This window comes from Protopterus annectens, chromosome 6.part0 (genome assembly GCF_019279795.1).
Source record: "Protopterus annectens isolate FY-2018-M chromosome 6.part0, PAN1.0, whole genome shotgun sequence".
Taxonomy (NCBI): Eukaryota; Metazoa; Chordata; order Ceratodontiformes; family Protopteridae; genus Protopterus; species Protopterus annectens.
In genome coordinates this window covers 1936312422-1936330596 of record NC_056737.1, presented here as the reverse complement: position 1 = coordinate 1936330596, position 18175 = coordinate 1936312422, and the positions used below count along the sequence as shown (strand labels likewise).

Sequence of the window (18175 nt, the reverse complement as noted above, 5' to 3'; positions counted from 1 at the left end):
CTTGATGAAAAATTAGGAAAGGTTCTACAGCCATTGATGCCTGTAACTCTGAGACTCTTCTTGCTGAAGTTATTGCTAGGAGCACAGCAGTTTTCCAGAATTTAAGATCAGCTGTGCTGGCTGGCTCAAATGGAGGCAGTGCTAGTTTTTCTAAAACAAAATTGAGGTCCCAAGTAGGTACTGGTGCTCTTCTAGGGGGCCTTATATTCTTTGCCCCTCTGAGGTACTGTCGAAGTAGAGGATGTGAATAAAATTGGAGGATACGCATTGTAATGAGCTGAAATGGCAGAGGTATGGATTTTAATAGATGAAAAAGACAGGCCCTTGTCCAACATCTCAGTCAAGTATTGTAACATCTGAGGTATATTAGGGACCAGTGGGTCGAGACCTTGTGTCTGGTTCCAAGCACAGAATCTCTTCCATTTTTCTGCATAAGATTTCCTAGTGATGGGCCTCCTGGCTTCCAAAATTACATCCATAACAGCTTTAGGGAGAGGTGCAATCTGAGAGGCTACATTATTCGCCATGCTGACAGGTGTAAGGTTCTGAGTTGACTGTGCAGAATCTGATTGTTTTGCTGTGTCAAAAGATGAGGAATTTGAGGAAGAGGCCAAGGTGGGCCTTGGGACAAAGTTTTTAGGACTGGATACCAGTGCTGGCGTGGCCAGTCTGGTGCAATCAGGATAATTTTTGGTCTCTCTTGTCTGACGTTTAGAAGTACTTTGGTGAGAAGAGGCATCGGAGGGAAGGCATAGACTGTCAGGTTTTTCCAGCTGAATGATAGAGCATCCACTTTCCATGCTTGAGAGTGGTAAATCCTTGTGCAGAATGTCTGTATTTGGCAACTGTGAGGGGAGGCAAAAAGATCTATGTCTGGGCGTCCCCACTCCTTTATCATGTTGAATACTTGTGGATTTAGCTTCCAATCATGAGGATCCATGAGATTTCTGCTTAGTTCGTCTGCCAGGGGGTTGGGAGGATGACCTAATGGTTAAGGTGTTTGCCTTGCAAACACAAGATGCAAGGGTTTGAGTCTCACAAGGGAAAACTGGCTAGGCTTAAAATGGCTCGCAAGGGCAGTTAGCTTAGTACTAACCTATGAACCTATGAGCCAGTGTATTTTTTGTTCCTGGCAGGAATTGTGCTTGCAGATATATCTGGTAGGTCAGTGCTGTGTTCTACAAGGTCATGGCTTGTCTGCATAGGGGGTACGAATGTGTGCCCACTTGCTTGTTTATGTACCATATAACTGTGGTATTGTCCGTCTTTATCAATAGTTGTCCTGGATGTATTAGGTCCTTGAAGGCTGTCAGGGCATTTTGTACAGCTAGCACCTCTTTTTGATTAATGTGAAGATGCATTTGTTCCCTGGGCCACTTGCCAAGAATACATTTTCCTATCATATGTGCTCCCCAGGCATAACCCGATGCATCCGTTGTTATTGTCTGCCTGGCTGTAGGGAAGGTGAAGGGCTGTCCCTTGTTGTGGTGACAGGCCTGGGACCACCATCGAAACTCTTGTTGTAGGCAGGGGATTAAGGTTATGATTGTCTCTAAGCTGTGACAATGTTGAGTCCAAACACTTTTTAGATACCATTGTAGTTCCTCATATGCAGCTTTGCATATGGAATTAGTAGAATGTAGGATGCCATGAAACCCAGGGCCTGCAGAATTTTTCTTGCAGGGAGCTGGGTCTTTTTTTGCCATTATTTGAAAGTAATGAGTCAGTTGCCTTTGTTTGTCTGGCGTGAGATAAGCCATCTGGGCAGTTGTATTCAAGCTTGCACCCAGGAATATTATCTCTTGAGAGGGCACTAGTTTTGATTTCTTTTAGTTTACTGTGTACCCTAAGCAAATTAGTAACCTTTTTACAAACGCCAGGTGCTTTAGAAGAATGTCCTTGCTCTCTGCTTGAATAAGGCAGTCGTCCAAATAGGGATATATTTGAATTCCTTTTTGTCTGCAAAATGCAATTACTGGTGCCAGGCATTTTGTGAAGACCCTGGGCGCAGTAGATAAGCCAAAGGGCAGTGCAGAGAATTGGTAATGCTTTGAGCCTGCTATAAATCTGAGGTATCTTCTGTATGATTGTCTGATTGGGATGTGTAGGTATGCCTCCTTGAGATCCAAAGTTACTAGCCAAGCCTCCTTGCCCAGCATGGGTAGAAGTTGTTGTAGTGTTAACATTTTGAATTTCAGAACATCCAGGAAGGTATTTAAGATTGACAGGTCCAGTATTGGTCTCCAGGCTTTGTCTTTTCTGGGTACTAAGAAAAGTCTTGTGTAAAATCCTTGTCCCTGTTCTTCTTGTGGAACTTTTTGAATAGCTCCCATATCCATAAGAGCAGCAATCTGTTTTTGTGCCTCTGCCCACTGGTTTTGTGGTAGGTTTGGCATACCTTTTAGTTTTGGAAGCATGTGGAAGTGATACCTGTACTCCGAGAAACTATATTTAGCACCCATTGGTCTTGGGTGATCATGTGCCAATTGTTTGAGAAAGTGCTAGCTTTCCACCTAGGGGTGCTGCCAACTGGTAAGATTTTGGCATATGCAGAGGGAAGTCATTGTGACTATTTCCTATAAGGTTGTGATTTGTCTTCTCCTCCTTTGGGGGTTGAAGCACCCCATTGTTTAGGTCTGTAGGCGCCTTGGGGCTGAGATCTGCCTCTTGGGCGTCTGTATCTGCCTCTTTGTGGCCTGTCCGACACTGGAAAGGACCAATTTTTTGAAGGCCAGTTTCTGCTAAATCTAGGTGGTTGAACCTGTAAGAAATCTGCCACAGTTTGCATTGACTTTGCTTTATCCTCCATTTTCTTTAACACCTCTTCTGCCTTAACTCCAAACAAAGCATCATGCTGTAGTGGAGCATCCAATAATTTTACCTTAACATGGTCAGGCAAACTTTGTTCTTTCAACCAAGCATGTCTTCGAATAACTGAGCCTGTAACTGCAGCTCTGCAAGAAGCCTCTAATGAATCAAAACCACATTGCAGAGTATGCTTCCCCACTTGTTCAATTGCATGCAATAATTCCTGCATTTCTTTATTGTCAGAACTTTCTGCATTTGTAACCATTTTCTGCTTTAACAATGACATGAGATACTGTTGATATTTTAGCATGTGAAACTGACAGTTTAAAGCTCTTACAGCTAAAGTAGCAGAAGTGTAAACCCTTTTCCCCCCATTTGTCCAGAGCTCTGGAATCCCTATCTGAGGGGAAAGGATTTTGGGCAGTGGAAGCTTTAACCACTTTAGGACCCTGAGAAATTGTTTCTGGGTCTGCAGTGGGGTTTTTGTAAAGAACTTTATGAGAGTCAGGGGCTCTGTAGTACCTGTCTGGTTTTACAGGTGCAGGGGGGTAAAGAATCTGGAGACAGACAGGATTCAGTTAAAACATAATCTACAATATCAAGCACAGGGGGATAGCCAGGGGCCTGTGCTAAGGCAATAAAAGGAAATCTCTGAGCCTCTACTTGGATTCTGAGTAATCCTGGCTCTCCCAGTGGAAATGCTCCCTCATGGTGTGCAGGGTTTCCCCAAAAGAATAATCCTCAGGCGGAGAGAATGAAGGAATGGACTCTTCAGCATCAGAGTCCTCATAAGGAGGGAGAGAATAGCCCTGTTCAGAGGAAGAATCAGAGGAAATGGAAACCTGATCAGAGGAATCATAATCAGTGTCTTGCCTAGGCCTTTTGTCAGGAGGGGGATGGGAGCCCCTGATTAAAGTAATAAGGTCTTCGGCCATTTTAAGCATCTGGTTCTTTGGCATGGATGACTGTTCTGGAGAATGTGCACTTGTTTCCTTGTCTTTGACTTTGCCTTTGCTGCTGTAGTAGGCTTAATTGTAAGCTGTGATGGTCTGAAGATGCCCTCAGAAGCTGGTGCCTGCTCAGCGGCTCCGGACCCATCTGAGGGAGTAGTTTCCGTAGGCCCAATACCTTGAGTTTCCACAAGCCTAGGGGCCTCCACATGGCTGTCGGTTACAGCCTGTGGCTTCGAGATAGTGGGTGTTAGGGGCTGCGAAAGCGCCTCACTGAGAACCGGCGACTGGCCTAAAAGAGGCTTTGTCGTCGGTTTTGGACCTCGGATGCCTGTCTCTCTCTTTGTCTTTGCGTTTTGTTTTATACATTCCGGTCGTCGGTTGATCCGACGGCATTTTATAATTAAATCTTTGTCCAAAGTAATGTAAAGCAAATTCAAACCGACGTTTAATAGTGCGTTTATTGAATCTAGCACAAAACCGACAACTAGTAATGTCGTGATCAGGGCCTAGGCAAGGAATGCAGTAAGAGTGAAAGTCCTTATGAGATATTTGCATCCCACAAGAAATACAATTATTAACTTTTACTGACATCGGTCTGGAGCAAGAAAAAGTTTCCCCAACGGGGTACTTAGCTTTATTGAAGACTTCGGTTCTGAAATTCAATTTTGAAAATCTCAGGAGTTGGCCGACCGGCACTTGCGAACTGGTTTTGCTTCGGGCTCTGCGCGGCAAGAAAGACTGAAGAAAATGGCGTCGGTTGCAACTTTTATACCCCTGGCGCACTGACATTAGGGAAGAGGCGACAGCAACAGACGCCGGACCAAGACTTTGGAACTCGAGCTGACTGCGGGTCGCCTGCCAGCAGGATAACCCAAGTGTAATGACTGCAACAGTGAAACACGATGAACATCCAGGACTGCAACAATGAATACACTCGAACATCTATATTTATGGTAAGTGTGCACAACTGTACTATGTTCTTCATGTTTCACTGTTGCAGTCATTACATCTGGGTAGAATCCCAAAGCTAAGGTTGGGAGGATGGATTTATACAGCACTGGGAGCAGCTATAAGGCCCTGCAGAACAGCAGTGGCAAAGCCAGCTCTGGATTTAAAGAAGAGAGATAAATGGTAATGTTTGGTGAACGTATGAATTGAGCTCCAGGTAGCAGCTTCTAGAATGTCTCTGGTAGGGACCCCTCTGAGAAACGCTGCAGAAGTAGATGCAGCCCTGGTGGAATGAGACCTGATCCCCTTGGGGATAGGTTTATCATGGTGCATGTAGCAGAAATTAATGCAATGGCTTATCCATTTGGAAATAGTCTGCTTTGAAATAGCTTTTCCCTCTGCCCCTACAGCAAATGCCACCAATAGTTGCTCAGATTTCCTTAGAGATTTCATCCTGTTTAAGTAGAATCTAAGTTGTCTGTGTACATCCAATGAATGCAGAATCCGCTCAGCCTTGTTCTGTGGATTGGGGAAGAAAGTTGGCAGATGAATGGTCTGATTAAGAGCCACACTAGATACCACCTGAGGCATGAAAGATGGATTGGTCCTGAGAGCCACCTTGTCCGGGTAAAAAATAATGAAAGGCTCCACTGCCATAAGAGCCTGTAATTCTGAAATCCTTCTAGCTGAATTGACTACAAAAAGGAAAGTTGTTTTCCATGAGAGACATTTTAGATCTGCAGTAGCAGCTGGCTCAAAAGGAGGGAGAGTGAGTTTTTCCATAATAAAATTGAGGTCCCATGCAGGAGTTGGTGCTCTCCTGGGAGGTCTTAAATTTTTGGCCCCTCTGATATACTGCTTTAGCAGAGAATGAGAGAAGAGGGGAGGGTTCTGTGTTGTAATGAGCTGAAATGGCAGAGGCATGGATTTTTATGGAAGAAAAAGATAGGCCCTTGTGAAGCATCTCAGTTAAGTATTGTATAATCTGAGGAATACTGGGTATTGCTGTGCTTATTCCTTGTGATTGGTTCCAGGCACATAATCTTTTCCATTTGTTAGCATAAGATTTTCTAGTACTAGGCCTTCTAGCCTCCAAAATGACATCCATCACTGGTTTGCTGAGGGATGCCAAGGGTGAAATTAGTTGATTAGCCACGCTGCAAGATTCAAAGTTTGGAGCTGAGTGTGCAGAATTTGGTAGTTCTGCTGAGACAGTAAGTAAGGTGTCTGAGGCAGATGCCACAAAGGAAGGTGTGACACATTGCGCAGGAGTGAGTAGCAGTGTTGGTGAGGCCAGTCTGGAGCAATCAGAATCATTTTTGGTCTGTCCTGTTTGACTTTTAGTAGAACTTTGGAGAGCAGAGGCAGAGGAGGGAAAGGCATAGACTGATAGGTTTAAGCTTCTTTGTGATGAATTCTTGTGTAGAATTTGGCCAACTGATAGTTATGGGGTGAGGCAAAAAGATCTATGTCTGGGTTCCCCCATTTGCATGTCAACATGTTGAAAACTTGTGGTTCCAATTTCCATTTGTGTGAGTCCATAAGATTTCTGCTTAGTTCATCTGCCAGAGTATTTAGCTTTCCCGGCAGGAATTGAGCTTGTAGTTGTATCTGATAGGCCAAGGCAGTGTTCCACAATGCCATGGCTAGTCTGCAAAGGGGGTAGGAATGTGTACCCCCCTGCTTATTTATGTACCACATACTGGTGTTGTCGGTCTTTATCATTAGTTGTCCTGGATGAAAGTAGTCCTTGAAGGCTGTCAGAGCATTCTGTACAGCTAGCATCTCTTTCTGATTGATATGTAGGTGCATTTGATTTGGGCTCCATTTGCCCTGAATGCACTTCCCTGCCAGATGAGCCCCCAAGCATAGTCTGATGCATCTGTTAGGGTTTGGGCGGCAGGGGGTGGAGTGAATGGCAGTCCCTTGTTTTGGTGGCAGGCCTCTGCCCACCATAGGAACTCTAGTTGCAGGCAAGGTATAATAGGAATCACTGTTTCCAGGCTGTGACAATGCTGACTCCATAAACTTTTTAAGTACCACTGAAGTTTCCTCATATGCAGTCTTGCATATGGAATTAGAAGAATGGAGGAGGCCATGAACCCCAAGGCCTGCAGAATTTGTCTTGCAGAAAGCTGGGTTTTTGTGGCCACCTGTTTGAAATAAGTCATCAATTGAATTTGCTTTTCTGGCATAAGGTAAGTCATCTGGGCAATTGTATTCAAGCTTCCACCCAGGAATGTAATTTTTTGAGAGGGTACCAGTTGTGATTTCTTTTCGTTTATGGTGTACCTTAGACAAGTTAGAACCCTTTTTACAAACGCCAAATGCTTTAGAAGAATGTCCTTGTTTTCTGCCCGAATTACACAATCATCCAGGTATGGATATATCTGAATATTTCTTTGCCTGCAAAATGCAATTACTGGTGCCAGGCACTTTGTGAAGACCCTGGACGCAGTAGATAAGCCAAAGGGCAATGCAGAAAACTAGTAATGCAAGTACCCTGCTTTGAAGCGGAGGTATCTTCCGCAAGATTCCCTGATTGGGATATGCAGGAAAGCTTTTTTAAGTCTAGAGTTACCAACCAGGCATCTTTGCCTAGCATAGGTAGTAACTGTTGAAGAGTCAGCATCTTGAATTTTGGTATGTCCAGAAATGTGTTTAGAGTGGATAAGTCCAGAATTGGATGCCATGACTTGTCTTTTCTGGGTACCAGGAAAAGTCTGGAATAGAAACCTTGTCCCTTTTCCTCTTCTGGTACTGGCTGAATAGTACCCATGTTCATGAGGGACAGAACTTGTTTCTGGGCCTCTGCCCACTGATTGGGAGGCAGATCTGGCCATCCGTTTGGGACTGGCAACGTGTGGAAGCGAAATCTGTATCACCGGGATACATTACAGCCGAGTGACATCTCCAGGTGTTTCTGCAGTTACACCCTACTGCTCCTCCAGGCGTCAAATATTGCCTGTTCATATTTGCATTAATAATTCCTAAACCATGTTACATACAAGGTATTGGAAAATTTTATCTTGAAGCATACAGGATAGCAAACACAGTTGTATTGATATATGACCTCTGTCAATGGGTATTTGTTAAAAATGTAAGGTGATGACTTCAATTTTTAAATGCTGAAGCCATGCCCACTAGGAGTTAAAGGTACACACTCAAAAGAGCTCTACTGGAGGGAATGAGTTAAAACCCATTTGTCCTGGGTAATAAGTTGCCAGTTTCGTGCATGAACTGCTAGTTTTCCCCCCAAAGGGGCGGCTAAGAAGTAAGTGCTTGGTGATTGTAGAGGGAAGTCATCGAGACTGGTTTCCATAGGGAGGTGCCTTGTTGCTTCCAGATTTGGAGGTGAAGGCACCCCATTGTTTTGTTCTAAAAGTTCCTTGTGACTGAAACCTGGAGCCTTTGGAATGTCTTGATTTGACTTGAGCGGCTCTTGAGGGGACTGGAAAGGAACAGTAGGCCAGTGCCTACTAAATCTTGGAGGTTGCACTTGCAAGAAATCTTTCACAGTTTGCATAGATTTAACTTTATCTTCCATCATTTTTAACACTTCTTCAGCCTTATTACCAAAAAGACGGTCCTGTTGTAAAGGAGCATCCAACAATTTTGCTTTAACATGGTCAGGCAGAGTTTGCTCTTTGAGCCAAGCATACCTTCTTAGCACAGATCCAGTTACAGCAGCCATGCAAGAGGCCTCCAAGGAATCAAAACCACATTGTAAAGTATGTTTTCCAACTTGTTCAGCTGAATGCAATAAATCCTGCAATTCTTTATTTTCCACACAGTCAGAGAGTAACATAATTTTCTGTTTAAGTAGTCCCATGATATGCTGCTGATATTTAAGCATGTGAAATTGACAGTTTAAAGCCCTGATTGCCAAGGTTGCAGACGTGTAAACCTTCTTAACCCATCTATCCAGCGCCCTGGAGTCTCTATCAGAAGGGATAGGATTTTTGGCAGTAGAGGAGTTAATGCCCTTTGGACCCTGAGAAATGGTTTCATGATCAGCAATGCGGTTTTTGAAAAGGAATTTGTGAGAGTCAGGAACCCTGTAGTATCTGTCTGGCTTACTAGGAGCCGGAGGCAGGGAATCAGGAGTCATACTAGATTCTGAAAATACATCAACAATGTCTAGAACAGGAGGTATAGCCAAAGGCCTATGCTGAGGAAGTAGAAGAAAATCCCAAAGTCTCTTTTTAGATTCAGAGAAATCCTGACTTTCCCAGTGGAAATGTTCCCTTAAGGCATGTAAAGTTTGCCCAAAAGAAAAATGCTCAGGAGGAGAGGCAGAAGGGATGGAATTCACTGCATCAGAGTCCTCATAAGTAGGAATAGACAAATCCTGTTCATTAGAAGAGTCAGAAGAAATAGAATCCTGTTCAGAAGATTCATAAACAATGTCGTGCCTAGGCCTCTTAGGAGGGGGTTGGCTACCCCTGATCAGAGTAATTAAATCTTCAGCCATTTTGATCATTTGTTTTTTAGGCACAGGGGCCTGTACATGTGGCCCAGATGTCGTTTTTTTAGACACATATTTAGATTTTAGCCTTAGTTTTGAAGATGGCGTCGGTCTAATATACAAATCTGTAGACCTGAAAACACCCTCAGAAGCTGGTGCCTGCACAGCAGCTCGGACCCATCTAAATTAGAGACATCCGCGGGTTCCATAACTGAAACATCTCGCGGCATACCAGACTCCGAATGGGTCTCAGTAGAGGCCTGAGAATCAGAAGTAGCGGGTATCAGGGGCTGCGAAAGTGCTCACTGAGTACCGGCAAACCGGCTACGACATTGCTGGATAATTAAATCTTGAGCCAAAATATTTAGAAGCAAAAATATACCGACGTTTAATCGTGCATTGATTAAATTTAGCACAAAACCGACAGCAAGGCAAGTTGTGGTTAGGGCCTAGGCAAGGAATACAGTACAAATGAAAATCCTTATGAGGTATTTGCTTCCCACAGGTAATGCAATTATTAACTTTTACTGACATCGGTAAGGAGCCAGAAGTTTCCCCAACGGGGTACTTAGCTTTTAGTTGAAGACTTCAGTTCTAAAACTCAAAAACGAAAATTTCAGAAGTCTGCCAACAGGCACTTGCGAACTGTTTCTGCTTCGGGCACTACACGGCAAGAAAGACTGATGTAATGGCGTCGGCTGCATGTTTTATACCCCTGACGACTTGAAGTCATGGAAGAAGGGACAGCAACTGACGCAGGACTCAAGACTTTGTTAATCAGGCCGACTGAGGGCAAACCTGCCAGCAGATTACCCAAATGTAATGACTGCAACAGTGAAACACGAACATGTGCAGAAAACTGATAATGCATAGGATCCTGCCCTGAAACGTAGATATTTCCTACAAGAGTTCTTGACAGGAATGTGCAGATAGGCTTCTTTTCAGTCTAGGGTGGCTAACCAGGCATCTTTGGCCAGCATAGGAAGAAGCTGCAGCAGGGTGAGCATTTTGAATTTTGGTACCACCAGGAAGGTGTTTAGAATGGAAATATCTAGGATTGGGCACCAAGTACCCTCTTTTCTGGTTACCAGGAAAAGTCTGGAATAGAACCCTTAACATATCTGTTCTGCAGGAACAGGCTGAATTGCCCTTATAGAGAGCAGGGATTGAACTTGGTTTTGTGCCTCTGCCCACTGGTTTGGAGGTAGGTCTGGGAGCCCTTTTGGGGTTGGCAGTGAGTGGAAGTAAAATTTGTACCCCTGGGATACAATGTTGAGGACCCATCTGTCTTTGGTGATGGAAGTCCAGTTTTTTGCATGATGGGCAAGTTTTCCTCCTAGGGGCACAAGCAGTTGGACAGAGGTGGGGCGTGGAGCTGAGAAGTCATTGTGAATTCTTTCTGTAAGGGGGTGGCTTAGCACTCCCTGTTTTTGAAGTGGAGGTACTCCATTGCTTTGATCTCTGCATACCCTGAGATTGTAGTTTTGGGGGGGGGGGTCTGTTTCCCCTGGATCTAGTTTGAGGTGCCCTTGAGGGGGCTGGAAAGGACCAATGTTTTGAGGGGCAATGCCTACTGAATCTAGGAGGCTGTACTTGCAAGAAGTCTTGACTGTCTGCATAGACTTAGCTTTTTCTTCCATCATTTTAAGAACCTCTTCTGCTTTGGAGCCAAAAAGATTGTCCTTGTCCAAAGGAGCATCTAGTAATTTTGATTTGACATGGTCTGGCAAGGTCTGTTCCTTAAGCCAAGCATGTCTTTTCAGTACAGAACCAGTGATTGCTGCTGCCCTGCAAAATGCTTCTATGGCATCAAAGCCACAATGCAAGGTATGCTTGCTGCCATGGCTTGCAGAATGCATAAGTTCTTGAATTTCTTTATTTTCTGCACAGTCTGTAAAGGTAGCTATTTTTTGCTTAACAAGTTCCATAATATGTTGTTGGTACTTCAGCATGTGAAACTAGCAATTCAAAGCATTAATGGTGAGAGTTGCAGAGGTGTATACTTTCCTACCCCATCTGTCTAAAGCTCTGGAATCCCTGTCCGAATGGGTGGGATTCTTATCTGTATTTGCTTTGACACCTTTAGGCCCCTGGGAGATGACCTCTGGGTCAGCAGTAGGATTTTTGAAAAGGAATTTGTGAAAGTCAGGAACTCTGTAGTACCCGTCTGGTTTCCTAGGAGCAGGGGGTAAGGTATCAGGAGTTAAACTGGATTCCATAAAGACATAATCCACAACATCCAGGACTGGGGGTATTGCTAAAGGTCTATGTTGTGGCAAATACAGAAAATCTCAGAGTCTCTTTTTGGACTGAGGATAGTCTTGGCATTCCCAGTGGAAAGTATGTAAGGTTTCACCACAAGAAAAATCTTCTGCAGGAGAAGCAGAGGGAATGGATTCCTCTGCATCTGAATCCTCATAAGCAGATAAAAGCATGTCTTCATAATCAGATACCTCAGAGTCGTTGGACTCTTGGTCTGTTAAAGCTGCTGGGGACAGGTCTCTTTTTCTTAGCAGGGGAAGGCTGGCTTCCCCAAATCAGCATAATAAGGTCTTCTGCCATTTTAAGTATTTGATGATGTGGCAAGGAAGCAGGTGCATGAGTTTGGGTCATCATTTTTAGGCGTAATGCGTACTCTTGGCCTTAGAAACTCGGTAGTTTTAGACCGAACCGAAGATGCGAAAGAAGTCATCGGTTTGTGTCTAATATTGGTAGTGCAAAGAACTTCCTCAGAAGCCGGTGCCTGCTCTTAAGAGAACTTTTAGAAAAACTGTACCACTCCTCTTGGGACCTCTTAACATTGGCTTTGGTGGAAGGGAAAGAAAGGTGCTTGGTTTTCTGGGATTTCTTTCTGGGGGTACCCAGCTTAATAGTTTTGGACATAATGGATGCACAGACCTCAACAAGTAAACCTGCTACTTCCTACAACCTAAAGTATACAGCACAACCCTTCAGACAAAAGAAATCTGTGCTCTCTCTTCTTTGCAGTTCCCTGACATTTGGCCTTAGTAGACATGTGTAACTCCTGATCCATAACAGTTTCTCATGCAGAAGCACCAGAGGGGTCGGGAAGATTGAACTCACTGTCCCGATGCTACATGACGGACACAGCGGATCTGCTAGTACCAGACCAGGAAATAAAGGTGGAAGGCTGGGTTCCTTCCAAATCTTAACATCAAATGGGATATTCAACGAAGAGTTGGTAGCCATGAAGGACCAAGAGAGGGCATTAAGTCACTTATTTTCAAAATGACATTAAGGCTATTAAGCTGTCTACAAATAGTCTTTGAGGTAAAGGAAAGGCAAATATCACAAAACTAAGTAATGAGACTCCCACAAACAAGAAAGACAGGCTGTGCATGAATCCACGTATGGGATTTCTTTACTAAAGGCATATTTTACTCTTTTGCTAGACATGCGACAAATATTCTCCAAAACCTTTAGTCAAATATAAAGAAAGGTCCTAAGAGGGGTAATCATCTTGTCCAGAAAGCTGAAGTATTAGAAAATTGAAGATGTAGTGTACACAAGATATCAAACTGAACTCTTCAACAGTAAGGAAGTCTTGAGCTTGGTGCTATTGTTTTCCCTTTTATACCAACACTTGTATGCTCCAACGAATTTTATGGTATGTAAGGAAAGTGTCCTAAAACTTTTGTACCCTGGCTAGACATCCATTCCTTGGCAGGATGTGTCCTATACAGTTATGCTACTGAAACAGTCTTCTAATGATGAACATGTACTAATTCTGAACTTATGCAGTACAACTACAATATTGAGAGCTTCAAAAAAGTCATTAAAACACTATTTCCTCAACAAATGCCAGTTTAGATTAACCTAATTTAAGGAACAAAGCATATTATTGAAATGTTAACAATGAACATCTTCACTTCACCTGAATGGTTGCAAGTCATTAACATATGACCACTTTTTGAGTTAAAAATGCCATACACATTTTCAACAAGGAATATTTTAAAATATTTACATAAAAATAGTTGCACTTACGCACAATCCATTTTTCCATCGCATCCAAAGACAGGTATTCACATGGCATCTGTTTTACAAAAAGAGACCAGGAAGAATTACAATACTCGTAAAACTAGAATACTTACAATTTAACACAAAACACATGAAAACACCATTAGAAATTAGCACCAAAAGCCATAAATGCTAACTGTGCAATGATACTTGACATGCTGCCCCTAGATAAGTCACGTCGTAAGTACCTTTTCTGAATCAATTTTTCTGACTGACAAAAAGACTTTACACCACTGCTTATATTTTATTTAAAAATGCATCATTTATGCCAACAGATGTCTGAAAATACACATCTCCAAAGAATTAGCAACACAGAATACTTACCAAGCCATCTTTACTATGAGGGGACGAAACAAAAGCTAATTAATTTAATCCTGCAACCAACTACCTCTTCTCTTTAGACAGCATGGCTTCAGACCAGGACTAGGCATGTTCTGATTATTATTAGTGAATTATTAACTTCGGCATAAAGTGCATGAACAACTAAGAAAACAGAACTGCAAGACAATCAACAGCATGTCTTCAGGCAGAAGATCATTCAAATTAAACATTACATAAGTACACACACTGGTGATCTTTAAGTATAAAACATGAAGTTGAATCAGCAGAAATCTGATTACTTTTGCTTAAAAAGAAGTTATGTACTCACCATAACATTCCATCTCAGTAGTTCTACTTCACTTGTCTTCAACCTGTGGGTATCGGATCTATAACGGATCCGAGCTGGCAATTTCACAAGCATCTGCTCCGAGCTCCAAGCTCCTCCTCCTACCCATAATACACCACCACTACCTTCCAACCATCAGATTGAGTTTGCTGCACTCTACATTGAACAACCCGATCCCAAAACACCTTACACACAGAAAACCCCCCAGGTATGAGCGCTGTCCATATGGTAGGGCCTGGGGGAAGACGAGAGGGACGGTTGAAGACAAATGAAGTAGAACTACTCAGATGGAATGTTATGGTGAGTACATAACTTCTTTATCTGAAGTAGTTTACTTCCTTTGATCTTCAACCTGTGGGACAGCGTCCCCAGCTACTAAACACCTGGGTGGCCCTCATGAAAGGATATTCTGGAGCACCGCAGAAGCAAAAGATGCTCTCCTTCGAGAAATCAAATCCAATTTATAGTGAGGAAATAAAGGTATGAGATGAGGACCAAGTGGCCGCAGAACAAATGTCATCTAAAGATACTCTCGACCAAAACGCCGCAGAAGTAGCCATGGACCTTGTCGAGTGAGCTCCAACCTGACCTGGAGAAGACAAACATTTATCCTTGTAGATCTGAAGGATACACAGTGAGATCCACCTGGCAATAGTCACCTTGGAAATAGGTTTACTCAAAAAAAGGTTTAGAAAAGGACACAAACCGGGGGGAGCTTAGATGGCTTACTGGTAACAGCATCTTTTTAGAGCTCCGTAAAAATGTACTAGAAATTAAAGAAAAAATTAACCTCATCAATTAGAAGCAGGAAAACTTCATAGATGAACTTCTAAACTACAACCTTATCAAATTTCAAGAATTTCTGGTGAGTTTTCCCTGTCAAAATAGTTTGGAGATCTTCACAACTATATGGAAATGGCTAGCTCAAAGAATCACCACACATAATCTACTCTGAAGAAAGAAATCCAATTGATGTCTTCCACATTACATGAACTGTCTTTGAAAATGAATAAATTCACTGACAATTTAGAAAATCTTAAGAATTGTCAAAAACAAACTGATGTACTTAAGGAAATATTACAAAAACATCAAAATAAATTAACTGATATGGAAACATCTCTAAATGACACAGATGGAAGACTAAAAGAAGAGGAAAATCAGACAGAATTTTTATTACATCAAAATACCTGGCTAACCAAAAATTAGATGACCTTGAGAACAGGGAGAGGAGAACCAACATAAATATTTTTGGTCTACCAGAGAAAACAGAGGGAAAAGACATTATAACATTTTTAAACATATGGATTCCTGAAATTCTAGATCTGAAGGAGGGACTTTCATACGGAATAGAAAGAGCTCATACAGCCAATGGAAAACCACAACTTTTTTCATCTAAATCACCACCAAGATCAACTGTGGTAACATTTCTATCATACCAAGATAAAGATCTTATATTAAAATCAGTCTGGAGGAAGTCCCCTAACATATAAATCAAGCCACATAAGATTTGATAATGACTACATAGCAAAATAAGTGTTAGAACTAAGAAAAAAAAACATGGCCTTTAGTGAAACTTCTTAAACAAAACAAAATAAAGACTTAACTAGTTTATCCAGCTAAAATCAGAATTTTCCATTCAAATGACTGGAGAAACTTCAACAACATTGAAGAAACATCTTTATTTATCAAAAATAACACCTCCATCCCTGATGAAATGGACTGGTCTAATACAAAACTGAAAAGATGCCCAGAGAAAAATTCTTGGACTGATGTGAAGAAAAAGAAAAGAACTGAACATAAAACTTCTGAATCTCTCAAAGGCTCAACAAAGATATAGAACATTGGTGCCATATCAACTTAAAAAAAAGTATGTCTACTTTCCATTTCATTGATTATAACATAGTGATCATTTTTTTCGTTTTGTTTTCTTTCTAATTAGTCACTACATAAGCTCATCTAACTTTAAATCTAAACCTGACAACAAATTCTAATGAAAACAAAAGTGTAACACTACATCAGAATTAAAATCACTTGCAAATAGAAACTTTAAAAGTCCTAAGTTAGTTTATTAAATAATATACTGAAAGTATATAGAACTGACTGAAGAATACTTCTACTGTTTTTGGTGCATCTTTTGAATAGTACTTGACTTGATTTGTTTAATGAATGTTACACAAAAAGATATGACATGTTTCACATAAACGATCAATTTTGTTTTTTGACGAAAAAATATACTCAACACTTTTACAGCAACAGGTTCCCATATCTTAAACAAATGTACTAGGCCTCAGAGATTAAACAAGAGAATCTCTAACTGACAACTTTTCGTCTGAAATGCTTATGAGCATTTATAACTGACATTCCTAACGTTCGCTCTGATTAAAAAAAAAAAGAACGTAATTTTATGCAGAAATCATACAGTGTATGCTATAACACATATGTTAAATCAACTTGCAACAAGAACATATGTACAGGAAGCTACTTGCATTTAAGTTGCTTACATCAGAGACTTTTGCATATTCACTTGAAGTATGCCCTTAGAGATAGATGATATGTTAAATGCATTTCCTTGTACCCGGATAGGAAAAGAGATCAATTTAATAGTCAGCATTTGTTTATTTGGTATTTACAATCTAGGAGAGTCAGATATTGATGCGAAAATGTGTAGAACAGCGTATTAACGTATATACGCACTGCTCGCTATCTCTCATACCTCCCAATAGGGAAAATGCATAAACAATAAAACTTCCGGTACCCTTTCGTTTAACACCCATCACTGAATGCTGCAGTCTTTGCTGAAATTTCGTCGGCAGCTTGCATTAGCTTTAAAGAAAAAAAAAAAGTAGTTACTACGACACCTTTGTTTTACTTTCACTAAGACCTTTTTAAACTCATTTAAGGTGGTACGAGACTTAATAGCAATGGATTAATGTATTGAAGCCGATTACTGTATTCTCTATTGTTTCTTACTGCTGACAACAGAGGATACAGATGTGCATATGATGACTGACTGTTACAGTAGTTGAAACGAGAAGTAACCCAGTATTAACACCCACACTACCAAAAGCAGTCTCATTTTATTATATATATATATATATATATATATATATATATATATATATATAAAGTAAAGCTGATTATTTGCTGTCATTGCTGTAGTTCTCTCTATTGCATTTGTGAAAGAACAGACATTCTGTGAACAGCAATCTGACAAGATTTGTAAAAGGACCTGACATATTTGAACTGTGTTGTAACTAACCATAGAGTTTTAGAACAGAAACATTCAGTAGTACAAGTACTGTAGTATTTACTGACCTGTCCACTTGTTTGCAGTTAAATAGCATGACTACCAAGACAAATCTCAGCATTTATTTCCAGAGTTATGGACCAGACAGTGAATACATAGATTTCTTTAATAGCTTGCACTAAGATTTACTACAGTGTTAAACTCTGAACAACAATATTGCGTCTCTTAACAGAAATATGTCTACCATCAAAATATACATAACTCATGCATTTAGTGCATAAAGTGTCATATTGTTGAAACAGTTTACTTGGAATCTTTATAGTACTTTAACTATATTGATGCACGACTATGCTGTAAACAGGATGTTATTTAATCTTAGAGGCAAAATTCTAATGCATTAGTAATAATATAGAAAACGTTCTAGAGGTTGTATTCAGATTTATATCAGATGCATTAAACTTAATTCACGTCTGTATCTAGACTATAAGAAGTTAACTTCAAATAATATAGCTACCTAAACATTAATGATTACTGTAATATCCAAAAAAGTCAATACAGTGAACCCTTAAGTTAAAAATGAATTGCAAGCTATTGAATGAGTATTAACTTTATTTCAAGAAAAGGGAATGAAAACTCAACTATAACTTAGTTCAAAAAAACAATTGCCTAAAATGAAAATCCATATGTTGTTATATTGTTACTACTGAAAAATTTGCCTACAAGCCACAGAAGGAATTTTAAGACACATCTTTGATTATTTGAACACTGACTGAACACATCATCCATAACTTTACATAAATTTGATCAAAGGAAGATAACTCTTCCATAAAATTTAATACTGAATTTCTTACTATGCAAATAATGGATTGAGAGAAATGAAGTGTACTAAGAAAATAAAATTAAATTCCAGGGTATAGATTACCTTGTTTATTTTAGATGACAGTCAGTCAGTGTCACGGAATTTGAGGCTTAGACAAAGTGGAGGTTTTTCTTCATTATCAAAATGTCATTAACTGAACCAGAATGATGTATAAAATAAAGGTTAC

General features: G+C 40.9%; 1 protein-coding gene across 4 annotated transcripts in view; it reads right to left on the bottom strand.

Annotated features, from left to right (window-relative positions):
• Positions 1-18175, bottom strand: part of NCKAP1 (NCK associated protein 1) — a gene marked incomplete in the record, with an annotated part of 2707503 nt that overhangs the window by 1805456 nt on the left and 883872 nt on the right. For all 4 annotated transcript variants that reach the window (XM_044075245.1, XM_044075246.1, XM_044075247.1 and 1 more), the window contains 1 exon segment: positions 13183-13231. In XM_044075245.1, coding sequence (XP_043931180.1) covers positions 13183-13231 — 49 coding nt within the window.